Genomic DNA, 24653 nt, shown 5'->3' on the forward strand with positions numbered 1-24653 from the left:
ATTTACTTGCTAGCTCTTTCCTTTCAGGCAGCAGTCAGCCCACACTTCCTTTGTGTGGCACAGGGATGCTTGGGAGGATTTTGCCAAGCATCTTCTGGGGTCTCTGACTGCCACCTGTAATAACCCACCCTTAAGGGGAAGGAAGCACAAGGGTGGGTCGTCACATCACCCCCGAGTGCCACCCCTGGCCAATGGGTGGGTTCAATGAGAGCTCAGGCTGCTCTGTGAGGTCCATGCAGGCCTGCTGCAAAGACTATTTAGTGTCCTGTGGCCACAATGGGCAGCTCAAGAAAATAGCCCTTAAATCCAGCAAAAAGGTATTTAGTTTATGGAGAGTGGGGTCAGCAAAGCACTGTAGCAGGCTGCTGGGTGATGACTGGGGGTCAACAACTTTGGAGACTGAATAGGCGTAGTGAAACAGTGTGTGTTAGCATGCTCACGTGTGTGCGTGTTCAGCAGATTGGAGCCAGGTTGACCCCTGTCTTCCATCCCCCAGCCCTATTTTCTGCCAGCTGAAGGGCTGTGCACAGCCAGAGATCTGTTAAACACAGATCATGTCACTTGGATCACTGCAGCATGAAGCAGTTCCTTACTGGTGAAGCTCTGGGAAGGTGCATGCCCGTGCTCTCAAAGGCTATTCTCAGAGCACGTTCCCGTGGTGCCAAGGGTGAGCATGAGGGTGCTGTAGGAATGCCCTCCTTCAGGAAGACCTTGTTTCTCCACTGCTTTTTCCCTTGCTTAGCTGCTGCTGCCTTCTTAAAGCCAAAGCCATCCTGCCCCAGTGCCGCAGCCAGCTTGGACCATGTCCTTTTTTTTTTTGTTACCACATCCCAACAGCATCCATAATAATATCCGGTAAAATTTGGTTAAATCAGGATCACTGCTCAGATGAAATCTTGTTTGTCAAGCATGATCCCAAGTGAATATTTATAACTATAAAATAGTTATAACCATGAAAATAAGTTTATCATAGGAAATATGACACATTCACAGCTGGAGCAAACCGAACCGAACACTACATGGCTGATGTAAGCAGTCCACGGGATTCCTCTGAACAGCCATTACCACAGTTCAGAGCCTGTGCTGGTTACATAGGCAAGCCCATGGAACAAATGACAAATTAAAGAAGATTAATGATCAGTCTCAGCAAGATCATGGCTTTTGGTTCTCTCATTTATCCATACATGGCTCTTTGTTAAATCACCAGTGATTTTTATTCACATGCATCACTGCTTACAGATGTACCTGTCTGTGTACAAACTCACATTACAACTAAGGAAATGCAAAAAAAAAAACCCCAGAAAAATCCCCACTACCCTGTGCAATGTTAAGGTTGAGAAGATGCAACCACGAGCAAGGCAAAAGCTGCTGTTTCAGCACAGCAAAGTCCACAAGCTTTGGCCACTGCACAGAGCCCCACCTGCCTCTCAGTTCTCACTGAGAACTTGGATTACATGGGATGAAAACCTATCTTTTAATGAAATTTCTCATTTTAATGAGAAAAAACAAGTCTATGGCTAATGCCGCACACCCTAACTCTCTTTTTACCTCACAGCTTTTCACAGCATATTTTTTGGATTTAATTGTGCTACATTTAGTATCCTCTACTCTTATATAGCCGTGCCTGGGCATGGCTTTTCGTAGGAACCAGGTTGAATTATTTCACTCTCCTCCATGCTTGCAAGCTGAGCTCACCTACCAATAATAAATCTCCACAATTCAGGCTTTAGCAAGGCATCCATCCCATGGCATGGCAAATGGGACGATAACTCATAGGGTGGAGAGAGTGCTGGGAGAAAGGCTTTCCCTGGCTAATTGGAGGGCAGGACTCCAGGAAGATGCTGATGGCACTTTGGATGCTGATGTGCCTGCAATGCTGAGTGCTGACGCTTCTGAGAGCACTCGTGCTTGTTGATTCATGTCACCCACACCTCACTTCATCTTCTCTTCAGCAAGAGGAAAAAGGGGAAAAAAGGTAATTGCTTGTGCTTATCAGCATGGGTGTTAAAGCATCCCCTTGCAGGCTCTCAAACTAACATGATGTTAAGAGGCATGGGGCACAGAAGGCATCAATACCTGTCTTTTCTTCCCCTGCTACAGGGGTGGCCATGTTCTCCAAAGCTATGGCAATGGGACAGTAGCTCTGCGTGGGTGCCCACACCAGTCTCACTGAGACTTCCCAAACGCACAAGTGATTTGGGGTGCCTCAAACATGGAGCCTCTACCTGTGGGGCTGGAAAAATGGAGGGCTGCTCCCTGAGGCCCCTTTAAAAAGCCTTGTCCTGGTGGCAAACCTTTGGCCCACAGGCCAGGAACTGGCAGCTCCTGGCAAGCAAACACTGACTGCATGCCTCAGCTGGGAAACACACGGCGGGGAGTGATAGAGCCCATCCCTGTATCTTTTTTCCTCCTCTTCTTTTTGCTTTTGGGTTATCTATCAGCCCTGATGCTTGAAGACCTGCCTGGCTGGGATGCTGCTGTGCCTCATCACAGTAGGTGCTGGGATGACAGGAGCAGGATGGGCTCTGCCGGAGGTGCCAGCATGCTCAGAAAGAGTTTTGCACTTGATTGCCTTCTGCTGAAATAGCCTGGCATTTTTGTTAAAACATATTTCTGCAAGCCTTGGAAAGAGTTTCGCACAGCCGTGCCCAAGGGAGCAGTCAGGAGTGCTAAACACAACCGTGGTAGTTTTGCCTTTTAATCCCCTGATGGTGAAGGGAAAGAGTGAGCAAGAGATTTGAATCTTCAAATCAAGAATGCACCCTGGCAGCAGCCTAGGCCTGCTGAGGCATGGCACAAGGTACATGGCACAAGGCACATGGTGCTCGCCAGGAATGGTACTATTGGCTATGTGAAGGCAGTTGCTGCCCAGTGCTCCTGCAGTCCCAGGTCCTGCCTGGCCCGGGCTTCAAGCAGTGGCTTACACGTGCTCCCAAGCACACATGATCCCCTCCATGGGAGTGCCAGACAGAGCTCAGCTCTAGCATCTTGTCCCTGCTTAATCCACTTAGAAAGTTCACCTCTGGTTTCCCCTTGCCTCTCTGACTGGGATGTGTTGGAAAGCATCATCAAAAAGTCCAGTACAAGTATGGAAAGGCTGTCAGTGACTTCTTCCACTGCTTTTTAACCTTTACCAGAGTCCATGTTCAATTGTCCAAGCCTCCAGTTTTCATAGTAGCTGTGTGTGTATGTTTGTGTTTGTGTGCGTGCACGTGTGTGTGTATGTGTGAAGGCACTCAAAAATCTTATGGATGTGCCCCTCCTTTGAAAATCCATGCTGAGACCATGACTTGATGACTGTTGCCTTTCTCAAGCAGTTGTGGGTTGTTGAGGAGACATCTCCTCCTTGTCTTTCCTACTCCCTGTGATCCCATCTGCTTTTCCAGAGCATTCTACAAGGTGGAGGGAAGCACCTTGTGGAGAGCCAAGCAGTCTCATATCACCCATGCTGAGGGCGTGAGGTACATCTGTTGCTGTTGGGATTTGCCAGGCAGGAACTCTGTGCTGACTGGAGGTCAGTTCAGCATGGTAAGTCCTCAAACACTGTCAGGTTGTGCTCTTGGATGTACCTGAGCAGGATCCGTGCCCGCCTGTCAATGGTCTGAAGCAGAGGTATCAGGCCCTTGGCACCGCCCTGGCTCTCCCAGAGCTCCCGGTCCATACGCAGTGACTCCAGCAGCAGGCTCTGCAGTCTGCCTGATCGCAGCGTGGCCACTGCTGCCGCTGGAAAGCTGCAGAGGACGAGCAGAAGAGACAAGGAGGGAAGGGGTTACACAGGGAACTCTGGGCAGGTAGGAGGGAAGCAGCAGGGCACTTGAGCAAAGGTGCTTCAGGAACAAATGCATGCCCACCCAGAGGAACACAGGATGATGAGCCTCCTGCTTAAAGCTCTGCCCATGGTGAGCATGGAGGATAGCTCCATCAGAAACAGATCCAAACAAATTCCAAATCAAAAGGCCTATAGCATGCCAAAATGCCTCACAGGCAACGACGCAAGAAATGCTGAAATACCTGATTATTCATTATTTTTGTGTAGCTGCCAATTAAAGAGGGGAAATAGGCTTTGGAGCCTGCCGTCAGTCCTCCAGAGCAGAATAAAGAGCTAGTTTCATGGCAGGGGCACATGAGATATTTTTGTGAGACTGCCCACCCACCCTGCTCTGGGTGGGAGGTGGCCCTGCTTCACAGGGGTGCCCAACCAGGGTGGCCAGGAGTGGCACGAAGGTGTGCACACGGGGCTGCTGGCCACCCCACACATGCCAGCTCAGCCCTTGTCCAGGACTTGCCTCCAGAAGGTGCACATTCCTACCTGTCTATGCCTTGAAGGAGCCTGAAGTTGAGCTTCTCCTCAGGGTGCTGTGGCCTGCCCGCGTTGTCGATGAACACCAGGCGGGATGGCGCACTCCTCCGGACCTGCCAGCAGGATGGGAAGGAGAAGTTCACTTACTGCAGAGAGACACCAGTTTGTGGTTGTAGGCTGCTTTTTAATGCAGTGAGAAAGCCTGAGAGTATCTGGGAGACAGCAGATGCCCAAGTCCAGGTCCCTCTGTGCCCGGCACACCTCCCACCATGGACCCAACATCACCATGGGACTTGTGTTCTCTTTGCTACCACCTCAGCCCTGAAAGTGCCTCCCAACGCCTCCCAGCTACCTTTATCTTAGCACCAGAGTAGCCTCTGGATAGGGGGACATACCAGGATGTGGACCAGGACCAGCTCTTCTGGGTTCCGGCACTTCTCGTGGAGCATCTCCTCCATGCAGGGCTCAGAGGGATCAGGCTGAAACCCACAGCAGTAGCGGTCTAGGCGGTCATGAACCTGCAGGAGACATTTGAGAACCTTAGCAGGGACATATGCCCGGGATGGGGAGGTCCTGATGTGAACTTTTCTTGCTCAGAGGAAAATAAAACATTTCTAGGCATTCTCAGCAGACTTGAAATGGGAAAAGATGGCATACACCAGTGAGAGAGTGAGAGGCGGGGAAGCATGAAGAAGCTTAGCTGGCTTGCAAAACTCCCTTGGCTTGAAGAAGGTGATGACAAAGGTGATGGTGACAGGCTTTCCTGATGGAGTTCAGATACATTCTGTGCCTGGTACCTCCACACTCCGTATTTTCACAGAGTGAACGGGTTGTGTTTCCAGCTGAAACCAAGGGAAGACGTACATGGCCATGAATGTAAAAAAAAAAAACAAACCAAAAGCAAGAAAAGCACCCAAGGAAATCGAGGGTTTGAATCCTCAGAAAGACAATTTTTTTCGCGTCTTGGTGTTCTGGATGATGGTTTCATCTGGCTCCTGTGACGTACACACTCTTTCATCCATCCCTATGGTAACCTGAGCAGCTCTCAATGGAAAGATGAATGGAAAAGTATCGGCAAGGGAAAAAGCAATGTGTGTGTTCACAGAGCATGCCTGACATTTAAGTTGGGCCGCAGTGACTTGTTTTAGCAACACTTCTGGTTAATTATTTGCAGGTGCTGCTAAGGCTTTGTGTTTTGAGCCTGTTAAACCTCCTGCTTCCCACCCCAATTCCCTGCAGAAACCCCACTGCTCCTTGGCAACTTCCAGTGTTTCAACCACACCCTCAGAGGACTGAAGGACTTTTAAAAGACATAAATCTCTGTCAGACCTGGTTTCAGTAACCCTGCCTTGGTATTCACGAAGCTTCCTCAGCTTTGTCAGATGCAGCTGGCACAGCCTCTGTGGTGGTTTGTGGGGCAGACAAGGTCTCGTTGCCTATCAGCAGTCCTCCCCATGGCTGCGTGTTGCCACAGCCGTGTAGGGGAGCTGGCTCACCACCTCCAGCTCCGGAGGCCTGTTTGCATACACTCCTTTAAGTATAAACCAAAAATATATAAATATATAGAAAATAAATATATTTTCTGGTTGGAGCATTAAAATGTCCGACTCACTCGGTGTTGCTGGTGCCAACCCAGGAGGCAGGGCTCAGGGTACAATGAGGCTCCTGGAGCCACCAGGAGGGCTGCAGTAAGGTAAGACCCAAGAGGTCTCAGGTAAGCCTGGAGTGATCTATGAGTGATGACTAGATAGAAGCCAAGTGACCCACAGTGGCTGCCTATTCCCTTCACCCTCATAATTAGCACAACTTGTCAGTTACAGGCTGTGCTTTGTGAGAGAGTTCAGGCTGAACCCAAATACTGACCAAGCACTGGAGAAGATGCTGCGGGAAACACAAATTGTGATTTCCGTGGCCATTATATTTGTAACCCTTTGCAAAGCAGGATAAGTCCCACACTGGAGCCCCTTAACAAACCCTTCTGTTTCCTGAGGTTTAATGAAACACTTGGGTCAGCATTTCTCCATTGAGAGGCACTCCAGTTAAAAGTGCTTGAGCATTTTGACACAAAACTCATTGAAATGGAAGAAAATATTACATTTCCTCCACACACCTCCTATGTCTGCCTACTGGAAAGCTCAGCCCGCCGGTTTCTCTCACCTGCTATGTTGTCTTCGAGGCTGCACAGAAGGTGACGACAGCCTGAGATGATTTACAGACACATTAAAGGGGCTCAGAGCTCTACTCACCCGCCCACAAGCACCTATGAAACCAGAGTGGATTGGTGCTGGACATGCAGAGGTGTGAGGTGGAGGCAGACCTGGTGAACAAATGGAGCCCCAGGAGAGGGACCAGATGGCTGTGGAGATGCTGAGATTGCCACTGACATGCTGACAAGCCCTCTTTCCCCCTGACCCCCTCCTGATTGTTTGTATTAATTTCTTCTTCCCAGAGCCTAAATGGCTCTAATGCATAAGATCAAAATAGGTCTTATTGCTGGAACACAAGTACACGAGCCACACTTACTCCTGTCCAAGCTCAAACCCCGTGAGAAGCTTGCCTTCAGCCACTCTTTGGTCCTATGGCCACCCTAGGGCATCCCCTTGGGTCCGGTAGGTCTTTCCAGTCATGATTCAGCCTGGGATGGTTTCCTCTACGGAAAATTTGCTTGCTTTTCCCCAGTCCAGAAGGTGGTGCTCCAGGGAAGGGATGTGGCTGCAGGGCTTCAGAGGTGATTTGGTTTTGGCCCTCTTTAAAGCACAGGACAAAGCCATCAGCAACTTTGCCATTTCCACCAGGCTCGGCATTTTGCCCTCAGTAAAATTCTGCATGTAGAGGGAGGTTCCCTTATGGCAAACAACAAGAGAAATCAACATAGAAGAAGCCAAATTTTAAGGGTAATTGAGGAAAACTACCAAGATTCTCATGCCAATGTACAATAGGTCTCAAATCTCACAGCCTCTCCTTCCCCAGCAAGGGCTGTGAGAGGCTAAAGCCATTTCTGAACGACGTTATTTCACTTCTACAATATCCTGCAGACTCTTTACCTTTACATGACTTTTTGCATGGGAGAATCCCATTGGAATTATTGAGGAAAACCTTGGATTTATCATTGCGCTGCTCCAGCCCTCCAAGGAAAACACTCCTTAGAACCAGATACTTTCTCCTGGAGACTCGGCCTTTCCACTGCACTCAGCAGCATTTTGGCCTGGGGAAGGGAAGGAGGTTGGTTAATCTTCTCATTTCTCTGGCTGTTTCAGCTAAAATATTTCCAAGCCCAGCCAGGACTGCTCTGCCTCTGCCAGTCCTAGTTCAAGGTTATAAAGATTAATGGTCAGGATTTGCAAAAAAAAAAAACAAACCAGCAACAAAAACAAAAAGAGAGAGAAAAACAAGAACACATTTAGTTTGTGTTTTTTTCTTTCTTCACTTCTTTCTTTTTTTACTTTAATACTTGACCTTTCAGGCAGTTTCCCCTTGTCTGATAACCAAAGCTCCAGCCCCGAGGTGCCTACACAGGCTTTTTTTTTCCATAGAAATCACTTTTGCCTCCTTACAGCTGCCCTCCAAGAACTGATAACTCTCTGGGACGCTGTTGTAATCCCTTGTAGCAGCAGGGTATGATTTTCCAGATGGGAGATTAAATGCTACTAATGCAGAGGAGGAGGAAATCAATGCTGTTCAAAGGGGCAGGGCTCCTCATTTCCAGTGCCAGCAGCACATCCCTGGAGTTGGATCTGATGAGGCTGAGGCAGAAAATGCTGCCGGTCCCTAGGGATGCCCTAGGGACGTCCCTAGGGATGTCCCTAGGGATGCCCCAAGCTGCTACTGGCATCTGCACAAAGAGAAGCCAGTGAAGCCACAACGGCAGAAAGCTCACCCACGTGAGGGTGGACTCACCACGTCCAAAACCTGCCTGTGTTTCCTCTGCAAGTCCCAAGCACGGACCATACTCAGGCCAAGTGCTACTGCACAAAGCTCTGCTGCTCAGCATTAGCTGATGAGTGAAAATACATCCCAAGAGACACCACAGCCTATGTGACCCCGCAGAGGAGAAGGAGTCCATGGCCAGACAATAAATGCTCAGATCCAGGGGGACCCAGGTGGCACAGCTGGTGGGACAGGTGGTCTCCATCACTCCAGCCCTACCTGGAGAAGAAAGTCAAAGAGGGCCAAGCGGCTCCACTCGCCATGTGGGATTCTGGAGCAGGGGGCATCCCCAGCCACCAGCGTCAGTCTGTGGGGCTGCAGCATATCCTGATACTGCAGCCACCCCAAGGCACAGGAGTTCTGGTCATTGTTGGCATCCTCCAGGTGCTGGAGGTCAGGAGCCCACCAGATGATGGGGCGCAGGGAGCCGTCGGTGTAGCTGTAGGGCAGGAGGTGGCTGGTGAAGCGCCGGGCCACAGCGGGCAGGCTGCGGTTCAGCCCCAGCACCCTGTCCAGGTGGAAGGCCAGCACCTCATAGAGGTCTCCAGGGCGCTTGATGAGCCCACAGCGCCCATCCTGGCAGTCCTTCTCTGGGCTGGCTGGCAAGACATTCCCTTTGGCATCTCCCACGAGCTGCAGCCCCACTCGCATGACTTGCCCATGGGCAGGTATGCGGGTCTTGGAGACCACCTGACCACTGGCCAGCAGCTGCATCTTCTGGAGGTCATCCTCAGAGAGCCACAGAGGAGTTTCCCTCTCCACACCCCGGCGCCGCCTCCTGCCCCGGCCAGGGGGCTGGTCCCGCCGTGAGCGAGTGAGTGGTACAGGGAGCCTTTCTCTGCAGGCTTGTCCTCCAGATAGCGGGTCAGCCACCTCCCATGGGGGACCTGGGGGGGACAAGGCTGGCAGTGGGAGTGGGGAGTGGTCCGGTGGTGGGGGCAGGTGGATGAGTGCCAGCAGGGCCAGGGCCAGCAGCACCCCGACGGCTGCTGGGGCTGAGAGCTTCATCCCCAACCTTCGCCATGGTCGCTGGGCCTGCAGGGAGAGAAAGGTAGAGTGGTACTGAAGTGTTAGTCCAGGAGAGTCCTCAGTAGCATTTGCTTTGGAGAAGCAGCCCCTCTGCTTGTGCTGATCTCTGGGAAAGGTGTTCCCCAAGCACTCACTGCCTTCATGGCACTGTAGCAGGAGGGGTATGGCTGGTGCCATGATTTGTGCCAGAAAGTATCTGCAGTTAGAGCAAAGGCTGACCCACCACAGAGGGTGCATGTCTGCAGTGCTGATGTACAGGATCTCTTTATGGGCAATGAATTCTTCATGGCCAAATATTTTGCTATAAAGACTGAAGAAATGAAAAAAAAAAAAAAAAAGACCAAACCAGAGCAAATTCCTGTTTGGATATAAACACTTTCCAGTTCCTAAGAGGTTTTTATCCTTCAGACCTTACTCTGGGCATGCTCACTGATTCATATCCTGGTTGCACACTGAACCCATAACTCAGATCCCCACACTCTTGTTTGTAGGACATCTCAATGCATGCTGAGACAAGGCCTTTGAAGCTCTGCCCATCACTGTGTCCAGCAAAAGCAAGGCAGCTCCAAGTGTCAGCTTGGACCTGTGACTGCCTATGTTTTAAAAAAGGGTGCGAAATGCTGGAGGGCTGAAGCACCTATTGCATGGAGACAAGTTGAGAGAGTTGATGTTGTTCAGCCTGGAGAAGAAAAGGCTCTGAGGACACCTTATAGCACTTTCCTGAACCTAAAGGTGGCTACAAGAGAGCTGGAGAGGGACTTTTAATGAGAGTGTGGAGTGATTGAGCAAGGGGGAATGGCTTTAGACTGAGAGTAGGTTTAGATTAGATATTAGGAAAAAATTATATACATGGTGAGGTATTGGAACAGGTTGCCCAGAGAAGTTGTGGATGCCCCATCCCTGGCAGCGTTCAAGGCCATGTTGGATGGAACTCAGAGAAACCTGGTCTAGTGGAAAGTGTCCTTGCCTGTGACAGGAGGGTTAGAACTAAATATTCTTAAGGTCCCTTCCAACCCAAACCATTCTATGAGTCTATGATATGATCCATGCTATATGTGAAACCTAAAGTCTTCTGATTCCCAGCACTAAGGAACTGCCTTTAGACAGGTACTAACAACTTTTGATGTATATATTTTTATACACACAGGCTTCTCTCCCCCCCATTTTAGTCATACTTTCTACTTTGGAGCAACTTTAAAAATTATATAGGCTGGAAAGGCTGCTATAAGCAAACATTATGCAAGTCTCCCTGCATTGCTAAGTTCATATCTCCCCTTTGGCCTAAAGCAATTCCATGCATGTGGTGCTGGGGCTGCCCTGAGCACAGCACATTCCCTTTTGGGCTGGAGGGCAGTGTTGGGGCAGCACTGGGAGATCCTCCAAGCCAGTCCTGGGCCGCACTGCACGCATGCCTCATTCACCGGGGTTTGGGCAGTCTAATGCATTTCTGGAGGCTGGAACCACAAAAAGCACATTGGCGCCGTTTCTCTGCTTTCAACAGGCATTTCCAAGTGGCTCAAACTCACACTGGAAGTCAAGGCGGTGGTCAAGTGGATACATTTTTTTGCAATTATTTATTTTGGAAGCACAAGTATATCCATGGCAGACACAGTGGGACAATGTAATGCCAAAGAAGGGGTAAGAGACTGTTTATAAGAGTAAAAGCTTGAAAAAAAAAAAAAAAAAAAGATCTAAAAAGCCAGGGAGGTGAGAGCCAGCAGCCAGAATGACTTCCAGAAAACAGCTGGGCAAGCAGAAACAATTCCAGCCATGGGGCTTTTAGGACCGCAGGCTCCCCCTGGCCACAGGGACCCACCCCCAGCACAGCTCCAGCCCCAAGAACAGGCAATCGCACTGCATGAGCCCCTTCGTAAGGTGATCCAGCACTATCCCAACATCCATCAGGTTTTGTGCCCCCACAATGGCCAGGCTGTTTCAGACAGCCCCATGGTGAGGAGCCTTGCAAAGACACTGCATCAGCCAAGGTGGATGAGAGGAGCCACCAAACTTGCTGGCTTCAACCATAGGAGTGTTCCTGTAATGTCTCCCTTTCAAGGACTGAGCAGATTTAATGAAGCTTACAAGAGCTATTGATGGTGCACTTGGAGTGATTCAGCTTTATAGCTCTCATTTAATTGCTTCTCTCCCAGAGATACAATGTAGTGCAACAAAATATATCCACTGGGCTGAATTCTTTGTTCAGACACGGCTTACACCAGTCTCTGCTGGGAGCCAGGGACTGTCTGGTACAAGACCTTAGGACCTGCCAGGGGACCCCCTGTTTTATCTCTCCCTAGAATGAAAAGGACCTAGTCCAGGGTGAGGGATGTTCTGTCCTAGATTACAGGCAGGGTTATTCAGGGTTTGGCATTAACTGTCCCAGGCATCACACTGCATGGCTAAATCATTGCCTTAGGTGTCTTTCTGGGGAGGGAACGAGCATGAACACACTCAAGCGCCCCAAGGGGCAGCAGGACTTCTGTCAAGAGGCTGGTTGTGATCCAAATCCAAGTCTGACATCCTGAGCAAGAGTTTGGAGGAGGTGGAATGTCTATATTATAGTTTAACCCCAGTAAAATAACACTGTGGCATAAAAAGGGCAGATCCTGATATTCTGATATCTATACTCTTTTTGAGTCATCACTGTAAATGCCTCACAATCTGTCCCTCTGGCCTCAAAGTATGCTTAATTAACTGCAATAACATACATATTATTAAACCCAAAGGACAGGATAAACTGTAAATTTCAGTATTCCCACCTGCATCCATCCACTGAGTCCCTTCCCTGGGCAACTTCTCCCAGCACCTCCCCTGTCCTACCCCTCTGGGGAGACATGGTCCACCCCACTTTCGCCAAAATCCCGCATAACCCTCTTCTTCTGCATGGAGGGTTTTCACGGTGATTATTTTTGTTATGCAGCTGATAATAACCCTTTGGTTGCTTACACTGGCCCTGGGTATGCAAAAAGCCTAGCTCCCAAAAATCCCAGTATCCTGGAGGGGTGCATGTGGGACCCATTTGCAGAACCTTCAAAATACTGCAGGAAAAATCCTTTTTAACCCACAGCTGGAGAACAGAGGATGCCAAACAGATGGCAACGACTGCCAGGTTTTTAATGTCAAGTCAGTTTACAGTCCAAGTGGTTAAGGAATCATTATTGTCCAAACTCACTTTGTCTTCTCCGTCAGTGAGCTCGGGTTTGGGCACCACAAATTTGAGCTTCATTGCTTTCCCACCCTACGCTTGAAATCCTGGGCTGTGAAGCTGGGCAAGGGCCAGCACAGGCTCCCTTCCCCTGTGCCATTCAGGATTTCCCTGCCACTTCAACAACAAAAAGAAACAAAAAAAGTGCAAGTATATTCTCTGTGTTATTTCTGACAGTTGATATTGCAAATTTAATAACAATCTAGGTGATAAAACACTGCAGAAATAATACTTTATTTACAAGCCCTGGGTAAATACTTTTCCAAAGAGAGTTTCTCTGAGTCCATGCTGTAAAAAAATGCTGCAGTTTAAGCTATGGTTTCAATTCAGCCCAAAATGCAAACCATACGTACAGCTTTGCTTTGCCAGGCTGACATACTGACAGTACAGCACATCTTTGCCAGAAATTAGGTCCTTTTCCCAGCAGGCAAAACCCATAAAAAGGCTTAAGAGAAGTACTGCTTGTTCCAGGATGCCAATAAGTAAATAATATATACTCTCACTCATCAGAGGGACATACAGCACAGTCCAGGCTCTGAAGGCACAGTGGAGAGCTGTGCAGCTTTGATGCTTGGAGATAAAACTTTCTAAGTGTGGTTGCAGGGGGGGAGGGCTATCCTTGACATTGTATTCCCAGGATGGTTGAACCTTGGCAGAATTTGAAGCAGAGAAGCCTGTTTTCAATTTCTTTTCAAAATGCATCAAATTGGCTTTGCCAAGCTTGAAAGAAAAGAAAACCAACCCCCAAACTTCATTATCCAAGAATGTAAGAAATAGCCCTGAGACAAGAGAGATGCCACGGAAATACGTGGCTGTTGAAAACGGAATCAATCCCTGCTTTCCTCTGGCATTTAAAGGAGTGCTCCTGCCCTTGCACTGGCACTGCCAGACCCCTCTAGCAGTAAATGCCACCCTCCCAAAGACGTGCCCAAGGAAGCACACGGCTCAGCTATAGCTGTGTCCTTCTTGGCCACCTGCCCACCCTGGGCTCCCAAGCTCAGAGGACTTTGCCGAAGGCAACCTGCTGATGAGCAGGTTAAAAGCAGGTATGTGCATTTATCTGGACAGGCACTGAGTGGGGTGTACTTTGCATAGGGGGTGCAGTGCTAAGAGCTGTGCTTACCCTCACCCTCCCAGCACCGTGCTTGCTGCCCGCCCAATGAACCGCAAAACCGCCTGGGCAGCAGGAGATGCAGCCTGCCGTGACCAATTTTAACAAAGACTGCTTGAAAACAAGTGGGAAACCTCCTTTGGCTGCCCCCCACCTCTGGGAACGTCTGCAGAGCCTTGCACCCACACGTGGTGCTTGCAGAAACTCCTTATATTTTGGGGAGAGCAAGCATGTCAATCGGATCTGGGAAGTGAACAGCCTCTTCTTTCTCGTATTGTGAAGGAGGTTTTTTGGTTAAGGGCACAGCATATGGTACATGGGCTAAGCTCACTCCTGGGGACCCATAATGGTGCTGAGGACACAGAAGAAGACAAAACCCCTCCGTTCCCAGAATGACTCCGGGCAAATCTGAGCAGAAGGAAATCCTTGGCAGCATCCATCGCTCATCGTTCAAGTGCCTCCCTATATTATCCTACTCAGAGAAGATGGATGGCTCTCAGAGTGGGAAGTTGCTGAAGACATCTGTTAAATGATGATTGCCAGTCCCCAAGGTAGCTCTGGCTGTGCACCCAGCACAAAGGTACAGCTCTGGATCCCACCACCACCCACCAGCACCTCCATCACCATGGGGCACAAAAAACAGACAGCCCTTCACCTGGCCTCACAATCCATCCAAGTGGCTGTAATTCCTAGCAGACCTGCACCAGCTCTGTGTCTGGGGTTGTTTCCACCAGGGATGCAGGGTTTTTTCCTCCAAAATGCCCTTCAAGTGTGAAGGATCATGACCCCACTGCATTTCAGCACCCTGTGAAGGCTACCATGCACAGTGTCAAGGCAGGGATGTGGCAGGCAGGCCATCCTGTCTAAAGTGCTCCTGCAGACACAGTTCCACACATTGCTCCTCACAAGTGGCTTGGGAAGCTCAATTCAGGCACTGAGGAAGTGGGAAGGGGGACTGTGCTACCACAAAATCTATGAGAGGGAGTCAAAACTAATGCGGGTCAGCTGAGGCTGGGGAGATGGAAATGTGGCACATCACCACATGGTGCTGGATCCTTCCCTGCAGAGTCAGCAAAGTCTTCATAGCTGGCACACAAACCTTCCCACCAGCATGTCCAAAACCAAACCAGAGAATGACCAAGTTAAATTGCCTGGGACAAACTTTAAAACACACTGTACTTTGCTAAATTTTGGGCAGTCTGCAAAGTTTCTGCCTCCAGAGGATAATTTATAGCCTAACTACAAGACAAGTGTGCTTTGCACTAACAAAGGGCAACATTTCAGCAGCAATATAAGGGGATGAGCAGTGTTGGCACCATTTGGTCTGAGCACTGACTTTAGAGGGATGGTTCCAACATGCTGCCTCTAACTTGTCAAATAATGTTGCCTTAACAGTTCTTCCCAGTTATCACTACAGCCTTGGGGTAGCAAATTATAAAAACCTTGAAACCCTCAAGCTCCACAGCCTCTGGCGTGTCTTTGGCTCCAGGCCCTGCATCAGCCCCTTGAGTTTTTTGCTTCCCAGGGGTGAGAGGTCCTATCTCTTGCTCTAAGCCCCCCACCCAGACTGACTATTTCTGTTTTTTGGAAGCCCTTTACCCTGGATGTGCTTCTCTGCACAGCCACAGGCTGAGCACAGTCCCCTCTCACATACCCCATCATCCAAAGGACCATTTTAAACAAAATCTTCAGCCAGTGCTGGAAACTGCTCTGCATAATGGAAAATTCCAGCATTTGTATGTAACAGTGCCATTATTATTGCACTGACTGGTCACAGTTGAGTTACAGACTAAACAAGTACAGCAGAAACACAGGCTTGTAAACCCCCCACCCAGCAATAGCCTACAAGAGTGGCAAGGCTCCCAGCATCCCAAATGTCCTGTTCAACATCTCTGAAGAAGGAAGACCTAGGGCAGGAGACAGAGGACACCAGGAAGGAAGTAGATGGCCAGCACCTGGATGGAGGACACCCCACCACAGGGTGCAGCTGATGCAGTGAAGGTCAGGACTGCTGCTTGGGGGTACCCAGAGAGGACACACATCTCATCCTGCAGCTGGGGTGGACTAAAGCCCTGCAGGGTACCCACAGGAACTTACTTTTCCTGTGATGACACTGTCCTTACTCCTAAATCATGTGATTTTCACTGAGCAAAAGGAAAGATTCATAACTCTCACTCCCCCTGTGTAAATCTCAGCTTGCAGGGAGTTAATACTCAGGGATGGACAGGGCACTTTTCATCACCATGCTATGTACAGTGCATCTTAGGACCCTCCAGTTTAATCCCAGAAATCAACACAAAGCACCACAAAAATAAACAGCCTCCAGGATGCCATACTTCTTTTGCTTAAAGTAAGCAAATGAAAAGCTTTCAGATGCCTCATTCTTCTTCTGCTTAAGTTCAGACTCAGGGATTTTATAGCAGACTCTTTCACTTAGCTGTATCTTCTCCTTCTTGGAGACACATCTCCCAAGAGATTGATGGTCTTTCAGGACACATCACCGAGATGCACAGGTCTGCTGCCATTACTTGTGCAAATATCTCCATTACTTTTCAAAAAAGTGACATCAACCTGCACCCAAATCATCCAGGTCACTGAGGACCTGAAACAGCACTTCATGTTCACAGGAGCCAACAAGGACCTGCACAGCCCTGAGTGCAAGACTGTCCTGCTTGTCTCACGGGACAAGAGAGGTCCTCCTCATCTTCCCTCATCTCCCTTCGCTCTTTCCTCTAACCCTCACACCCATGTGTGAGTAGCACAATCTAGAAATCCTGGCAGGGACATCAAGGAGGGAGAGCAGTGGTTCTGGGTGACTATTGATTTCTCACTCCCCCACTGCCGTGCAGGATCCTGACAGGTTTCCCTTTTCTCCCTCCCCTCGTCCCAGAGAGTAGTTTCCAATTGCTCTGTCATTTGCCTAGTATGAGGCAGTCGTCCCAGTTTCCTGGCCAGCCTGTTGCACTCAGCTCCATTAGTTTTTAGAGCAGCTTTCCCATCTGCCTGCTGAACCAGCACGAAGGGGGCCCCTTCCCTGGTGAAACAGATATGGCTTGCCTTTGTGCAACATCTGCGCCTCATGCCCTGCTCATTTTGAACAGTCTTGCCTTTGTTTGTGAGGGGTTGTACACAGGATGCTTTGGAGGAGGGCAGCAGCCTGCAGTCCACAGGCTGGACTCCTTCCCTATAAGTTCCACATACAAGCTGCCTCCAAACCCCTGGGTTTCTTCTGGTGAAGAAGAAAATGCTTTGCTTCTGCAATGTTCAGGAATCCTGCTCCTCAGCGCTTCGGTTCCAGCCACAGCCGGTAGCTCACACTGATGATTCCTATGGGACTCCCAAATCTGGAAATGTAAGAGCTGGACTCTGGGAGCCGTGGACCCCCTTCCTCACAAGTCCCCTCACCCCAGTAGCTTCTCTTGCTGCACCTTTGGGCTGCTCACCAGCTCTGGCTTAGCAGCCCCAGTGGGGCTGCACTGCTTTGGCTCCTCCACACATAACAGTGTCAAAGAGCAGAAGTGCTAGAAAGCCATGTCTCTTTTGCAATGTGTTCCGGGTTGTATGTAATGTGGGGAGAAATACATTAAAATAAAATCAAGTTTTATTTCCTCTTGCTCTTGATGAGTTTACCAATCCTGCTGATGAGTACCTGGAAAGCTGCTAAAACTCTCTCACACATTTTTGGCAGTTTTATTTATTTTGCTGGGAGTCATGTTACTTCTGTATTTTCGAGAGGGGATGTTTTGATCCACTTATTTTCAGTTTTCATTTCTAACAAGTGGACCAGCATCAGGAAACAGGAATGTTTGCTTGGTGCCCAGCGAGAGCTTGCAAAACCCACTTTGGGGTGCTGGCAAGGGGCTGCACTGGATTCCCTTGTTGGGGTTTCAGTGGATGTTGCCTATGTCAGACACTTGAGTTTCCCTGAGCTGGCTGTCAGGGGTTTTTCCCTTCCTGGAGAGCAGGAAAATGCATTCGTAGGATTCCATAGGGGAGGGAGGAGGAGGAGGACAGCAGGGTCTTTCAGCCCTGTGGGCTTTCTTCAAAACAGAATTGTTCATACCAGCCCTGGTGTCAGTTGCAGAAAGGCAACCCAGTTTTCCTCCATTTAAGCCACCACATCTTGAAGAGAAGAAGAGGGGAAGAAAGCTGCTTGCCACTTGGCTCTGAGTGCTGCCTGTGTCCCACAGACCTGTCCTGGGTAAAGCCTGCTGGCAGCTGCCCCCCAGCCACCTTATTTTCCCAGCAAATCCCGTGGGGTGAGCGAGCAGAGCAAACATGGTAAAAGCACTGGTGCGGCCAGGCTCACAGAAAAGGGGCTTTTCCTCCAGGGCAAGAAGAATAGCTGCAGACAGACTGGAGTTATGAGCATTGGAAATAGAAGGGGTAATTGAGGCATTTGGCATCTATGCTGGAGGATTAATACAGTGTAATCAGCCCCTTGTATTTAGACTGCCTCATACTAGGCAAATGACAGAGCAATTGGAAACTACTCTCCGGCAGATTTGGAAACCAGAAGAAAGAAGATGTTTCTGTAATGCAGTCATCTCCCAGCACTCACTGCAGCAGCAGGTCGGGCATGTACGGCGGCCGGATCCAACAAGCAGCCGGCTGCAAGCGTGCTCTCCATACTAACACAGGGGAAGCTCACAGCTAGCATCCCTCTGGCTTTCTGCAAGGAGTCACCCTCCTGGTGATTGTGAAAGAAGTCAAAAATCATCTTGAGCATTTTGCTTAGGGTTTTGCTACAAATGAAGGAACAAGACAATTATCTTTGGGCACAGCCTGGATTTATTCCTCATGACTGTCACTGCCCTGCCTACAGGTACCCAGAGCAAACCCAGATTACAGACAAAATCAAAGCAATCAATGCAGGAGCTCAAGAGGGGGAAAGGACTGCAAAAGCAGACCTTCCCTTGCCAAGGGAAAATGAAAATCCTGGCAAAAAGTGAATACCCCGCTCTCACATGGGGGACCACACAAGGTACCTGGCACAGGCTATGCTCGCTTTGAAAGGCTTCATAGTGAAGGCTTGTACAGGAAAGTGTGACTGCAGACAAAAGGCTGGTGTGGGGAGAGCTGCCTTGCTTTTCCCTTTGACAGGGAGGAGTTATCTCCAACCCCAAAATGGATGACACAAGCCCCAGCCTTGTCTATTTTTCCTGCTCCTGAAGTTCATTAATTAAGAAACTCAAAACAGCCTATGCAAACTGTAGGATGGAAAGTATAAAGCATGAGACCACTGTCCCCTCCACACAAACCTTCTCACACAGTTTAGTGAAGTCTGGCACAGCCTCACTGCTCTCAGAGATGCTCTGAGATATCAGCACACTCTCAAGGACATAAAAACATTTCAGCAACACAAATGACCTGTTTCTGGCAGCAGCACCAGGCACCTCCTCAGCTCATCCATCACACAGGTTTGCAACCCCTGCCCAACATGAGCTTTGCAAGTGCTAAGGTGGCAAAGCAGAAACAGAGCCCCCCACCCCAGTGCAAACCCCCCAGCATGACACCCCGGCTGTCCCCTAGTGTGACAGTGGTAACAGGGAGAGGGGGGCCCATCTTAGCTCAGCTGGTGCATGCTTGCTCTTATGGGTCTGGAAACTGGTTGCTGAGGGATGTTCCAAACTGGAGCACTAAAACTAGATGACATGAAACACCACCCTAAGGTTTGGAATGTGCTACAGATGTGGATAAATCTTCTAATGCTGGGGAAATACAACATTTTTTGGGAGGGACATGAAGTTTTCCCTTGCCAAACCGGCCACTTTTGTAGTTTTCTGATGAAAGCAGTGTGCTTTGTGTAATCTCTGAGTCTTTCTGCACTGCACTGCACTGCACTGCCTTCACCCCATGCTCTTTGCCTGCCTGAAGCAGTGCCACTTGGGCACTTGAAAGAGATGGGTTTCGGCTGAGGAAGCATAATCACCTCCCTGGCTGACAGCAGTGCCTTCAACCACAGCAACCCCAGGCGCTGCCTTTATGGGCATCCTTACAATCTGCTTGGTCCATCCCTAGTGCTTTTAACGACAGACAGATGCTGGAGCGGTTCCCTGCCTCGCTTGCCTCGCCATGCTCCAACACTCCAAGTGGTCCCGCTCGCCTTGCCCCCACGACAGAGACAACCAGGATATGCCGTTGCACCTCATCCCATGGGTTTGGTGTCCCTTGAACAGACCCAGCATTGCTTCCCACTACCAGCAAGGAAACCCCCAAATCCTACCATGTCTCGCAGCACCAGCCGACGCGCTCCTCCTCATGTGCTTCACTGCCTGCGGGCAACACAGCACAAGGTCACCTCCTGAGCCGGGTGCCGTCTGCCTATGGCACTTCCATACAACACCAGGAATCAATACAGAATACAAAAATTTTTAAAATAGCAATAAAAAAAAAAAAAATCTGCAGCAACTAATCAGCTCGCTTCCTCTCCGCAAGCCATTAATCACGGCCGGGGGCTGTCACCCAGGGGTGCCCCTCCAGGATCTCTGCAATCCCTGCTCCCGTCTCCGCGTTGAAGGGGGCTGCTTGGGACCTGTCACGACACGCCAGCGCGTGCCTCTGGTTCCCCCTGGGTGGAAGGACACCCTTCAAACTTCAGCTGTGAGTTTTCAAACTCTGCCTCATCCCAGACCCACCTCCCTGTGGGGAGGGGTGTGGAGAGGCTGGGAAGGGGGGAACAAGCATTTGAAGAGTCTCTTTTTCACAATAAAAGCCCTTCTTGCTGCTTTTTTTCTTCTTTTTTTTTTTTTTTTTTAAACACCGAGAGAAAATTTGAGCCAGGAGGCACAGGTAAAGCAGGAGATGAAGACACGTGCTCCTCCCAAACCCATTTGTTCTCAGTGACCCTGATGCCAGACAAGCAGAGGGACTGGAAGAGCCCCAGGGACCATGTTGACATCAGAGCCAGATGGCAAACCAGAGGTCTGTTCCCAGGTGCCTGAGAAAATGCCTTTTGCAGGTTTTTATTAATATTGCTTTGACTTTCAGTAACAGCCCAGCAAAGAGCTGTGCTACATCAGTATCTGAAGCTGATGCAGCTCTGGGAGGAGATTTCTTGTCTGCCTAAAAGTCAGGTAGGAATGTGTTTAAACCATTTTTAGGGTGCTCCTGCAGACAGCCAGGAGAGGGGTGACCCAGGAGGTCCAGAGGAAGAAGACCCTCACACCCACCAGCACTATGTGTCAGGACTGTGGCACAGTGAGCCCTGCAGTGCCCAGCCAATGCAGCTCCTCCTTTGGCACCTGGGTGTAGGGTGCATCCTAAATGTTGTTTCCTCAAGCCTCTGGGAGAAGAGGGTCTGAAGGCATGGCTTTGGAAAGCAGTGTGTTTCACCAGCCCTCCATGGCCAGGCAGGGTACACAGGCAGCTGCCAGGCTGCAAAGCATTTTTTTTCACGTAACTTTTCCCTTCCAGCCCTGGGCTATGGCCAAGCAAAACCCATCAGTTCCTCACTGTGGCAGGTGAAGCCACCAACTGCTTCAATACCCATGTGCCTGTCTTGGGGACAGGAGGAAACCCTCTGTCTCAGGGGTGGGAGTTTTCCAGCTCCCCAGTCCATGCAACTACCTCTCTAGGAAACCATAAAACAAACCAGGCTGATCAGGATTGTTCCTTGCTGGTATTTGTATTTTTAAAAAAAATCTGACAAAGGCACAGTACAGGCTATTGTGAGGGATATTGACGATATGATGATCTGAAGGAAGAGGATGGGGCTGAAGGAAACTGGGCCAAGTCGCTTGACCGAGGCAGCATGGGAGGGCAATGGCAGAGCCCAGGAGGAGGCTTCTATGCCCCCAAGCCCCATTCTAACTCAATGACCATGCACCGTCCTGCAGTGACATTTCACAAAGTCCTGCAAGACAGTGGATGTAAGCAGTGATGGCAAATCAATGCTCTGCCTAGTGTAGTCTCCTACCACTCCCAGTGCCCCAGTGCCTCCATACCCCCTTGGTTCCTTGTGTGCACCTTATCTTTAATGTGGTACATCTCCCTACTCCTTCTGCTGCTTCTGAAAAGTATAGCTAAGGAAAGAAGTGGATTGAAGGTTACACACGAAAGCAGTGAGTCTTATTTTGGCTTCAGCACACCCTCCTCCACTCTACACTTGGGTGTGAGGGAGGGATGTAGAAACCAAGCGCTGCATCCCCTCCTTGCTGCCATTGCCAACCTCATCTGTCCTGGCCACTGCAGCATTGAACATGCTAAAACGTTTTCCTTGAGGCCAGTCCCCCAGGGCATATAATAACCTAATATTACTAATTATATTAGAAATAATAATATTAGGTAATTAACAATAACACAGTATTAGCCTTGGCACAAAGGCAGACTGAGCTCTCGTCTGTTGGGCAGGCAGCAGCCAAGTGCCAGAGGAGGGATCTGCAGGGCTGAACCCTGTGTATCATGACTCAATGGTGGGACCTCATTTTGGAAGTGTTTGTTTTCATCTCCCTCTCTTAATTTTGAAAAGATTCAATTTATATGCAATTTTATGTCAAAATGATTCCTTCAGTGCAGCGGCATTGCGAGCCTTGACTGACAGGCCAAGCACTCTGTCTGGTCTCTCTGGATTGCCTCTCCATACAAAGAACTGTTCAAAATGCACACCTGACATTTGAGGAATTTGACATCAGAAACAAGCCTGGATGGCTGCTGTGGGAGGCAGACTTAAGGGATTGGTGGCCAAACCAGTAAGATAAATCCAGCGAGCCTTGAAACAAATGCTCCAATCTTGGCATTTTGAAATTTAAGTTTTATTTCCCCCCTCATTCCCCTGGAGAATTTTATTATTGATGTTCACAGTGCAAAAATCAGATTAAAAATGCAGTAAAACCTGAGAACCAAGTACATTATGAACCAGTTTCTCAGGGACGATTCCCCAAAACCATGGGGCCGTGTCTATGTTGTACGTGAGCTGGGTAGTTCTAGGCCCATCAGTGCAGCCCTAGATCCCATCAGCAGCATTCCCGCTACTGGATTCTGGAAAATTAATGATTACCTGAATATTGAAAACTGTTTTACTTCTCTCTTTTTTCTTTTCTATCCCCTGACCACCTCTGTTCACATTCTCACAGCCATTCTACTACTTACACACAGATGCACCTGATGTTTCCCTGATTTTAGCTGAGGCCAGTCCTTCAATCAGATGCCAGGGATGATCTCCACTGCAAGAAACTCCCATGAGGTATAGGCAGCAGAGACAAAGGAGAGCGGGGAGGTGGGACTGCATCCAGCTTACAGGCAAAATACAAGCCTCCAGAACAGCAACATCTCACACCAGGGTCTCAGACCAGTTATCTGTGATGCCCAATACAAAAGATCTCCTGAGCCTGCTCCCTCTCACCTTACCCTTGGGCAAGAGCAAAAGATGTTCTCTCCCTGCTGCAATGCACAGGGCAGCAGCAAGGGTGATTCAGTTTGCTGGTATATCCAGGCAGATCCAGCTTAGCCAGGTGCAATTACTTTGAAGTAGGAGAGCTGAGAACTTTCCCTGAGGTGGGGCCAGAATCCAAGGAAACCAATGAAGAGAAAGAAGGCCATGAGTGCTCTTGTACCCACAGCAGCACAGGGACCTCTGTGCTCCCCAAAATGGCACCACTGTAGGCATTAGCAAAATCTTCTGGTATAACCCTGCCTTCATTTCAAAGACTGACTCACCTTTCTACTTGCTTTTCCTCATACAGAAATACCTGTTGCAGAAGGATGAAAATAGGCTGTTGTTTATTTTTCTTTCCCAGAAATACTTTTTTTTCCCTATTCTGTCCCAGTGGACCTGCATTCATTTCTGCCTTGGGAGCCAAAGACAGGCAGTGGAGAGGGGCAGATTTCAGGAGCTGACAAGGAACAGAAAGCTATTCTGCCTCTAAGAAAGTAAAGCTGAAGGGGTTTTTTTCCTTCTTTTAGGAAAGTGTGAGGCTCTAATAGGTTTGAGTGGCTATGACTACGATTTTCCACATCTGCCAAGATAATTATAAGCTTGAATGAATTTCTGAGACCCAAACCCTGCCCAGATAAATCACTGCCTATCAAGTACTGCTTACAAATGAGCTGCTCAGAAAGCCTCCAAATTTCTCTTCCCTCCCTATCCCACTATCTCCTGCATCTGTTGGTAATGGGTCTCAATGCTTTACTAAGGAACAGTCTGTAGAGGAGATTCTGATACTTCACCCTTCCTTTGCAGCAGCTGTGAAAGAGATGGGAAATTAAGGCTACAGGGATCAAGGAGAATGAGGAGAGAGCTGGGCTCCTGCTCAGCACTGCAGCTCTGGTGCTGGGAGAAGATGTGGAGAAGCAGATAAGCTGCAAAACTGAGTTTTGCATCTGATTTTGAAGCATGACATGCCCATGCCCCACTTCCCTAGTCAGTGCCCCTGGAGGGGACAAGCTAACCCTAACTTGGAGAAAAAGCCGGATGTGTGTGATTTCTTTCAGTGCATTGTGTGTGGGAACAGACTCTTGCATCTCAGGTTTTCCTCATTGTTCACATGGAAATAAGCCCACCCAAGTCACTTACAGAATGCACTGAATTTTCATAAATATGCTGAAGAAGCTGCACATCCCCAATCCAGTAATTAGAGTAAATTAATGTTGCTGGGATGCTCTTGTCACTGTTTGTCTGACTCAAGACAAAAGGCAGAAAGGTCACATCCTGAAGGGAGAATAATCCTTTATAAGCAGTGTTTAAGATGCCAGAGAAAACAATAACATCTGCAGAGGAACCACACATTCCCCAAGCTCACAGGCTTTATACTTCCCATAAATACCTATTGTATCCTCCTTGTTGTCATGACTCAAACACAAGTATATGGAGAAAGGGACAAAGAGATATTAAGTCTTTGAGGTGATTACTCATTCCTCCAACTTACATCTTAATACATGCTAGAAATTCTGAATCGCTTGTCAGACCACAGTATTGTTTTTACAGGACATGGACTATTATGAATAAAATGAGTTACAGTTTTCTTTTCATTTTTTTAATTTCTAAGGGCTATTTTTAAAGCTCACCCATCTTCAGCCAGAAAAAAATCTTACCACCCATGTCCTGTGTCCAAGACATTTGCTGTGTTATTAGAGAATCAACT

General features: G+C 49.0%; 1 protein-coding gene across 1 annotated transcript; it reads right to left on the bottom strand.

Annotated features, from left to right (window-relative positions):
- Positions 1 to 1231: 1231 nt before the first annotated feature.
- On the bottom strand, positions 1232 to 12482 carry GASK1A (golgi associated kinase 1A). Its single transcript, XM_027659462.1, has 5 exons — positions 12429 to 12482; positions 8447 to 9262; positions 4696 to 4818; positions 4310 to 4413; positions 1232 to 3731 (listed from the first exon to the last, which is right to left on the bottom strand). The coding sequence occupies exons 1-5, from the start codon at positions 12480 to 12482 to the stop codon at positions 3521 to 3523; spliced, it is 1308 nt and encodes a 435-aa protein (XP_027515263.1). The 3' UTR covers positions 1232 to 3520.
- Between the last annotated feature and the right edge of the window lie 12171 nt (positions 12483 to 24653).

The sequence above is a fragment of the Corapipo altera genome, unplaced genomic scaffold (assembly GCF_003945725.1).
Source record: "Corapipo altera isolate COAL_440 unplaced genomic scaffold, ASM394572v1 44b, whole genome shotgun sequence".
NCBI lineage: Eukaryota > Metazoa > Chordata > Aves > Passeriformes > Pipridae > Corapipo > Corapipo altera.

Coding starts and splice junctions, on each gene's coding strand:
- GASK1A (XM_027659462.1), bottom strand. CDS start 12,482: ATGAAGCTCAAATTTGTGGTGCCCAAACCCGAGCTCACTGACGGAGAA. Junction 9,263..12,428: donor TCACTGACGGAGAAGACAAA/GTGAGTTTGGAC, acceptor CTCTCCCTGCAG/GCCCAGCGACCATGGCGAAG. Junction 4,819..8,446: donor TCTTTGACTTTCTTCTCCAG/GTAGGGCTGGAG, acceptor TGTCTCCTGCAG/GTTCATGACCGCCTAGACCG.